The 8,988-nt window shown below is 40.3% G+C and overlaps 1 protein-coding gene across 1 annotated transcript; it reads left to right on the plus strand.

Annotated features, from left to right (window-relative positions):
• The first annotated feature begins 4,372 nt into the window (after nt 1–4,372).
• On the plus strand, nt 4,373–4,795 carry LOC109190153 (uncharacterized mitochondrial protein AtMg00810-like). The gene is made up of 2 exons (XM_019340598.1): nt 4,373–4,721; nt 4,776–4,795. The coding sequence occupies exons 1-2, from the start codon at nt 4,373–4,375 to the stop codon at nt 4,793–4,795; spliced, it is 369 nt and encodes a 122-aa protein (XP_019196143.1).
• The last annotated feature ends 4,193 nt before the right edge of the window (nt 4,796–8,988 follow it).

Consider the following 8,988-nt stretch of genomic DNA (forward strand, 5'->3'; position numbering starts at 1 on the left):
CGGATCCACTGGAGTAGGCTCTGGAGTAGTTATAGGTTATACTTTAGTGTGTAATTAACTCTCATCTTGTACTCCTTTTTATCATAGTGGATTTGGGTTGATGTGAGTGGCCCCGCAGACGTAGGAGTGAGGCTCCGAACTGCGTGAACATTTCCTGGTGCATGCTTTCTTTTACTGCTATCTGTTTTATGTTCATTATTATATCTGGAGTAGGATTGCATCTAGTCCAGCTTTATAATTGAAATAAAATTAAAATTCTTAAGCTAAATCTTGCATTCAAGACTCACGTGCTTTTTCAATTGGTATCAGAGCTCGGGGACTTAAGATATTAGTCTAACCGATCTGGCTATCACGTGTTTTTTGAACTCAAGATCTCAGTATCTCTTTTTATTTCTGTTTGTCTGGTTTATTTGTTGCTTACTGTGCATTGAGTCTTACTTCATGGAACGGCATAGAGCACCTCCTGAACTAACAGGTGACAACTATGCGTACTGGAAGGCCCGCACCAAAATGCATCTACGAGCTCAAGGAGAGAGGGTCTGGAGAGCTGTTCTCACTGGTTGGTCTCATCTTACCAAAGATGGAGACAATACAGGAGATCCTCCAGCCTTCAAACCAGAGGAAGAATGGACAGAGACTGAGAAGACTACCGCCATCTACAATCATAAAGCCTTAGATACTATTTTCTCTTTAATGCATGAAAGTCAGTTTACTATTGTTGAAGGGTGTGATTCGGCTAAAGAAGCTTGGGATGCTTTGGAAACCACCTATGAAGGAACCGCATCGGTTAAACAATCCAAGTTACAAATGGTTCAATCCAATTTTGAAGACCTAAAGATGAAAGATGATGAAACTATAGTCGATTTCTATGCTCGGGTACAAGAACTAGCCAATAGGGCAAGCATCTTAGGCAAGCCAATCACTCAAGAAAGACTTGTCAAAAAGATTCTTCGCTCACTCTCTCCAAGATTTCGCATGAAAGTTACAGCTATTCAGGAGCACGATGGATGGGAAAAGAAAACAATACAACAATTGATGGGAAGTCTACAAACCTATGATATGGAAATTTTAGGCGGCCCTGAAACAAAAGAAAAACCGTAGCTTTTACTGTTGAAGACGCTGGAGCTGTTTCTGATCCAGACGAGGTAAGTGACGATCCAGTAGTTTTCTTAACTAAAGGTTTTTCTAAATTGTTGCAACAGGTAAAACAACGACAAACTGGAAAATTTGGCAAGTTTCAAAATCAAAAAGGATCGGGGTCGAGTGCTGTTAGAAACAATCAAAAACCAAACTCGTCCAACCAACGATGAGGCACATCAAGAAACTCTCAATCCAAAGAAAAAACCGGAGGCAAAGTGATCAAATGTTATGAATGTGAAGGATATGGTCATGTGCAAGCTGAATGTCCAACCTACCTAAGACGGAAGAAGTCGATGAAAGTCGCCCTTACCTGGAGTGATGATGATGAACCAGAAATTGATCTAGGATCTGATCCAGATGAGATCTTCGGGAACTTTGTTGCCTTCACGGCCCTCAAAACTACTGTACCTGACTCAATAACTGGTGAAGAATATGAAATTGAAGAGTACGTGTCATCAGAAGATCAAGGCTTACCTGCGCCTTGAAGTAGAATATAGAAAACTATATGCTAAATGGGAAATACTTGTAAAAGTGAATAAATCCCAGTCTAGTCAGGTTAGCATTCTAGAAAATGCCAAAAAGGTGTATCTATCTAAAATATCTGACAGGGACAGTATCATTGAAGACAGTCACAAGCAAGAAGAAACTCTCAAACATGAGATTGAAGATCTCAAAAAGGAACTGGAGCAACTCAAACGCAAGATCAAAATGATGGACAACACATCCACTTTAGACCAAATTTTGGGCTCTGGTCGAAAGACACCCACGAAGTATGGGTTAGGATATTTTGGAGGAAAGGACAAAGCTGTTACAGTTTTTGTCAAAGCCTCAGGCCCTGACTCAGGCACTGGAGCAAATCAAGATAGTCCAGAAACTAGTACAGCTCAACGTCAAGTCAAATTTGCTCCAAGAAAAAAGACACCTAAGATTAGATTTTATAATCCTATATGTCATTACTGCAAGGTACGTGGACATACGAAACCGGAGTGCTTCTACTTCTACAAAGACCAACGTGTTGAGAAATTCACCAAAAAGTCTATCACCCCGTTTGTTAAGAAAATTTGGGTGAAGAAAAGTGACTTCGTCTGCCATGTCTCCTTCCACTCTACAAGTACTAACAGAAAAGAAAGATGGTACTTTGACAGTGGATGTTCACGTCATATGACGGGAGATGCTAAATTCCTAAACAATATCAAAGTAAGTACAGGAGAAGTGACTTTCGGCGACGGAGTTAAGGGAAAGATCACTGGAATTGGCACTCTAAATGTCACAGGGCTACCCAAACTAAAACAAGTTCTTCTGGTGGAAGGCCTTCATGCAAATCTTATAAGCATAAGCCAATTGTGTGACCAGGAATGGAAAGTCTGCTTCACCAAGGACAGTTGCAATGTTACAGACTATCAAAAAACTGCGTCATGGAAGGTAAACGCTCCTCTGAGAATTGCTATATACTTACTAACGATTCCTTTTGTTACAGGTCCAGCATAAAAGAATCAAAACTATGGCATCAAAAAATGGGTCACTTAAATTATCGCTCATTGGAAAAAATAATCAAGATTGAGGGTGTAAGAGGTCTACCTAACATGAAGGTAGAAACAGTCGGAGTATGCAGTGCATGTCAAGCTGGAAAAAAACTAGAGCAGCTCATACCCCTCAAAATATGATTAGTACCACACACTGCTTGGAACTCATTCACATGGACCTTATCGGACCTACCAGAACAGAAAGCATTGGAGGTAAAAGGTACACTTTAGTTTGTGTTGACGATTTTTCTCGGTTTTCGTGGGTCAGTTTTCTCAGGGAAAAATCAGAAACTTTTGAAGCCTTCAAAGTCCTAGCCCTAAAACTCCAAAGAGAGAAAGATGAGCGAATCATACGAATTAGAAGTGATCATGGACGTGAATTCGACAATCAAGTATTTGATGATTAGTGTGCATCAGTTGGTATCTCTCATGAATATTCAGCCCCTAAAACACCACAACAAAATGGTTTTGTTGAAAGGAAGAATCGAACGATTCAAGAGATGGCTTGGGTACTACTCAATGCCAAAGACTTGCCTCAGAGATTTTGGGCTGAAGCAGTAAGCACTGCCTGTCACACGATAAACCGAGTATATCTGCGACCTGGAACGCATCACACTCCGTATGAAATATGGAAAGGTAAGAAGCCTAATATCAACTACTTTCATATTTTTGGCTCACGGTGTTTTATTTTAAAGGACTGAAGCCCAACTGGAAAATTTGAACCTAAAAGTGTGGTTGTTGACGATCAACTAGATGAAATAACTGAAGTTATAAGAGTCTCTGACTCCGAAGTTACTCCAGACTCTGACAAAAATAATCCAGAACCTCCTGAAACTGCGTCATCAGATCCTACTCCGACTCCTCCATCTACTAGTCCAGAACCTGGTCTAGAACCCGATGCTGGAGCACTCGAAGTGGCTATCCGAACTCACAAATATCATCCTACACAAAACATTATAGGAGATCCATCCTCCGGGGTACGAACTAGAGGGATTAAGAGAAATTACCTTGATCTTGCAGGGTATACGTGTTACACATCAAAGATTGAACCCAAGAAGGTAAAAGAAGCTCTATCTGATGAACACTGGATTAAAGCCATGCAGGAAGAACTCGGACAGTTTGAACGAAACAAGGTATGGAATCTAGTCCCAAAACCTAACGGTGTAAATGTTGTAGGGACAAAGTGGATCTTTCGTAACAAGACTGATTCAGCTGGAAACATTGCTCGCAACAAAGCAAGAATGGTTGCACAGGGCTACTCTCAAATTGAAGGTATAGACTATGAAGAGACGTTTGCTCCTGTAGCCCACCTAGAATCTATTCGCCTTCTGCTCTGTTTAGCTTGTGCCCTAGGGATAAAGCTATTTCAGATGGATGTCAAAACGACGTTTTTAAATGGATATCTATCCGAAGATATATATGTCGCTCAACCTAAAGGCTTTGAAGACCCTCATCATCAGGATTATGTCTACAAACTGGACAAAGCTCTCTACGGTCTAAAACAAGCTCCAAGAGCCTGATATGAAAGACTGTCCCAGTATCTTCTCCAGCACGGCTACAACCGAGGGGGAGTTGACAAAACCTTATTTATCAAAAGGTTAGGTAAACATATTACAATTGCTCAGGTTTATGTTGACGATATTATCTTTGGTTCCACTTAAAGAGGTGCTATAGATCAACTGGTTCAAGTCATGCAACATGAGTTCGAAATGAGTATGATCGGTGAATTGACCTATTTTCTAGGACTACAGGTTCAACAAACCAATGAAGGTATTTTGATATCTCAAGAAAAATATGCAAAAAGACTTCTAACGAATTTTGGCCTCGAGTCGGCTAAAGAAGCACAAATGCCAATATCTACAACTACAAAATTAAGCAAAGATGAATCTGGAAAGCCAATTGATCCTACTCTGTACAGAAGCATGATCGGAAGTCTACTATACCTAACAGCAAGTCGTCCAGAAATTATGTTGAGTGTTGGAATATGTGCCAGATTCCAAGCTGCCCCTAAAGAATCACATCTCAAAGCCGTGAAAAGAATAATTGTATACGTCAAAGGTACTCTCAATTATGGTATTTGGTTTTCCAATGATACTAACTTGAATCTTGTAGGATACAGTGATGCCGACTAGGCTGGGAATGCAGATGATCGCAAAAGTACCTCTGGTGGTTGTTTCTTCTTTGGAAAAAACTTAGTTTCCTGGCTAAGTAAGAAATAAAATTCGATATCTCTCAGCACAGCTGAAGCTGAATATATAGCAACTGGTAGCTACTGTACGCAGCTCTTATGGATGAGACAAATGCTTCTGGATTATGGTCTACATCAAGAATGCATGACACTCTATTGCGACAATACAAGTGCTATCAACATCTCCAAGAACCCAGTTCAGCACTCCCGTACTAAACATATTGAAATACGACATCACTTCATAAGAGAATTGGTAGAAGACAAGGAGATCAATCTGGAGTACATTTCAACGGAGAAAAATCTAGCTGACCTATTTACAAAACCTCTTGATAACATAAGATTTGAGTTACTCCGGGCCGCTCTTGGAATGTGCAGGTTTTCCATATAAGTTTGTTTTTTTTTTTTTTTCTTTTTGAAACAATAAAGTTGTTTGTGTTTCTTTGTTTTGTGTTTGTTTTTTTTTGTTCTTCATGTTTAATACAGAAAATCCTCCAGATCCGCTCTCTGCTCCAGTTAGTACTCCATACCGAATAATAAACTTTTAGACCGCACTAAATAACTCATTTTTTTAATTATTTTTTTCTCTCTCCTAGCTGTTATACACCACCGTCTCCTTCCCCATTTTTTAGACTCAAATCCCTAAAATCTCTCCTTCCTCCCTTAAATCCTTCTCAAATTTCCTTTCTCATATTCGAATCCTAGACAAAATCGTCCATCAGATCTTCGAATGGCTGGCCATTCTGATCTCAATCCTTTCCTATGTTACCTTACTGAGGATGAGCGTTTGGATCTCATCGCCAAATCCTTCGTGGCACAGCTCCGATTTCGGATCTCTCATCCCGCCGTGTGCTTGCGACTCTGCTTTGACGTCCATCTCTAATGGAAGAATTATCCGTGAGAGACTCGAAAGAGATGTTTGCTAGAGCTTCGGGCATCACAGATGATCCCTGGCCTCTTGATGAGGTGTTCGACGAAGAGGATCTTCAGGCAGAGCTTCGGGCTCGACAGCTATGGGCTCAATCTACGGTTTGATTTCTTTATCCTCTTAGGAAGCAATAACTTCTTGCTTTTTCCTAGGCATGCATCACATCCTTGTGTTCTAATTTGCTTTTATCGCCTTGGTTGTGTTTGGTTTGCTTTGTGTTGTTGCTATGCTCTTTTATCTTAGGATCCCTCTGTCGGTTTGTCTTTTGTGCCTCTGTTTACAATTGTTTTCACAGGTTCCCTACCACAACGTTCAGATGAGGCCATTCCCAAAATGGTTGAGCACTCGTAAGATCCAGCCTCTGCTACAGCTTCTACTGCAGCTGCTGCTCCAGTCACTGCTCTAGCTGTTGATCCTACCTCTGCTCCAGGCTCTATTCCAGAGGATGTTAGGGTTTCTATTCATGACATAGTCTCTGAGCGTGAGGATCCCTCCGTTCAAGCAGCCATTATGTCAGATATCATTGTCAATATGCCCAACACTGCCCGTGCACAAAGGGCTGTCCCTGTGATCACTGTGCCGTTTGCGACATCTAAGGCCAAAGGGAAGGCTAAAGTCACTGATCCAGATGAAACTCCAGTTGCGCCTGTCCCAGCTCCAGCGGCTAAGAGAAAATTGAATTTATCCGACGATATTGAATTTGTATCTGATACTCGTCCAAGTAAACGTTCTGAACATCGCTTGACTGGCCTTGCTTCGCGTACTAGATCCAGGACTGGCATGTCTACTCCAGCTCCTCCTCCAGCCCTTGCTCCTGCTCTAAAGGCAGCAGCACCGTCTAAGTCCAAGACCTCTAAGGTATCCAAGGAGACAATGTTCAGGCCAATTCTGCTCTCTCCTGCTTTGGAATCACTATGGCAACAAAATTCGAATCGTGACATCCTTGTTGAGAAGAATGTTAGGAATAAAGTGTAATGGTTTTGATATGCCAAATATGTATTTGTAGAACCCCCAATTTTATTTTATAGGTCTAGTAGAGTCTTAGACTATGATCGGGAAATTATTTAAGTTGCAAAAGAGAAAAATAGAGTGTTGGTCCCAGTAGGGTCGAAAGGAGAGTCTAGAGGGGGGGGGGGGGGGGTTGAATAGACTCAATTCGTTTTCTCGCGAAAATAGCTTCTTTCGGGCTTATTGCGCAGCGGATATGTAATATAGGTTTTAGGTTTCTTTGCACTGTTTGATATTGTGAACAACTTTTCGATTAGGGCGAGTGAAATGCAATGCACGAAAGTAAACGCTGAAAAGTAAAGAGATAGGGACAAGAGATTTTTATAGTGGTTCGGCTAACTGTGCCTACTCCACTCTTCTTTCACAACTTGTGAAAGGTTTGCACTATCACTCCTTAGTACAAATTACACCAAGATAGCTTCCTTGAACACTAAGCCGGACAGCTACTTGAAGGTTTTTCAACTCCTAGAGTTTACTCCGCCTCTATTAACTTCTTCTTCAGAGTTGAGGATTGAATGAGATTGATCTTTGAGTTTTCCAACACGGTGAAGTCTTGACTGTCTGGTGGCTAGATGGATAAGCAGCGTGTACAAAGTTGCAAGACTTCTTCAAGGTTGTGAATGATATCAGATTTGCTTCTACAAAGAATCACACCTTGAATCACTGGATTACAAAAGCTTTTGAGAGAGTGTTCTTAATTTAAAGAGCTTTTGTAAATGAGAGATTGTTCGTTCAGAAAACCAGCATCTTCTAACATGGAGAAGATGTGTATTTATAAATGAGAAGAAATCCATCCGTTGGAGGGAGATGGCATTTCAAACCTATAATCCAGTGGTTATTAACCGGAGAGCCTTGTGCATTTATGGATTCATTTAATGCGATTGTACTTCATAGCCGTTGGAGACAAGCACTTTTGCTTATTTTGTCTTCTAGCACTAAAAAGTAGTACTTTGGCATTTAATGCACCTTGGTAAGTGTGCTCCCGTTTCTAGGATATTTTTCTTCCTAGGATGATCTTTGGATTAGACAGATTGACACATTCTTCTTGAGTTGGGAGAAGATGTGTTGTCTTTGACAGTCATTGATGTCTTTTGGACAGAAGGCTTCTTTCGGTTTTAGCTTTCTGTTGAGAAGATCATCTTTCGTTGTCCAGACGAGTTGTGACTTTGCTTCATCAAGCTATTCTTCTTTCGTCAAAAGAAGAGACCTAATTAAAATGATTCTTAACTCAGTTTCGTGTGTTTGTCTAGCTTAACACGAATTACATATTGAGTTAAGGTACCTTTTGTCTAAGACAAAGGTAACGAAAACAAATGACAAAAAGTTAGGGGTCTACTTCTAAGTTACATTGGTATCATCAAAATCCTAATACATGTGTTCCTAACAATTTCCCCCTTTTTGATAATGCCAAAACCTATACTCTCTTCAAAAGGCCGATAAATGTCCCATAAAGGATTTTTCATTACAAAACAGCCAATGAGAAGAGTTTACATATGACTTCTATAAGAATGTAGGATAATACAAGTTTTTGAATTTTATTACTTAGAACCAACACGAGAAAAATTGAGACAAAAGGTGACTTTTATAGAAATTAGAAAAACTTACAAGTAATAGTCACTGGCAACGAAGAAAAGAAACCTTTACATTTCTAAAAGTTTCATCTTCTGAACTCGAGCTTCTTCTCTTTCCTTGTCTTCTTTCTCCTTTTGATTCTTGAGCATTCTTTTCTTGTCGATGTCTCGGTTGATGTGATCTCTGTACTTCTGGATTGAGCTTTCTTTGACAATTTGTTCATATTCGCCTTTGATGTTGCTGCTCAAGTAGTTGTTGTATGCTTCAAGAATGTTTTCTCCCTCAATTATGCCGAGATTCCACCAGGTTATGAGTTCGAATGAATGCATTCCTTCGGTGTAGTTTCTTCCAGACTCCTTGTGAATTTTGAAAGCAGCATTGTGTTTGACTCCTGGCTCAGCATCCTTTTTGACTTTTGTGACATCCTTTATTGCTTCTTTGATTCGTTCTCTTTCAACTAGCTCCTTTTCTCTGACAGGTCTTGCTTCCTCTTGCTTATCCCAAAGATCACGGTTTGCCTTTTTGATTGCTTCATTTCTTTGGGCTTGATGCACTTGCCGAAAGTAATTGTCTCTCTTCTTCATCCAAACGGGTATGTTGTACCCTTCATACCTTTTTCCACTTCCTTCTTC

This window comes from Ipomoea nil, unplaced genomic scaffold, assembly GCF_001879475.1.
Source record: "Ipomoea nil cultivar Tokyo-kokei standard unplaced genomic scaffold, Asagao_1.1 scaffold1572, whole genome shotgun sequence".
Classification (NCBI taxonomy): Eukaryota; Viridiplantae; Streptophyta; class Magnoliopsida; order Solanales; family Convolvulaceae; genus Ipomoea; species Ipomoea nil.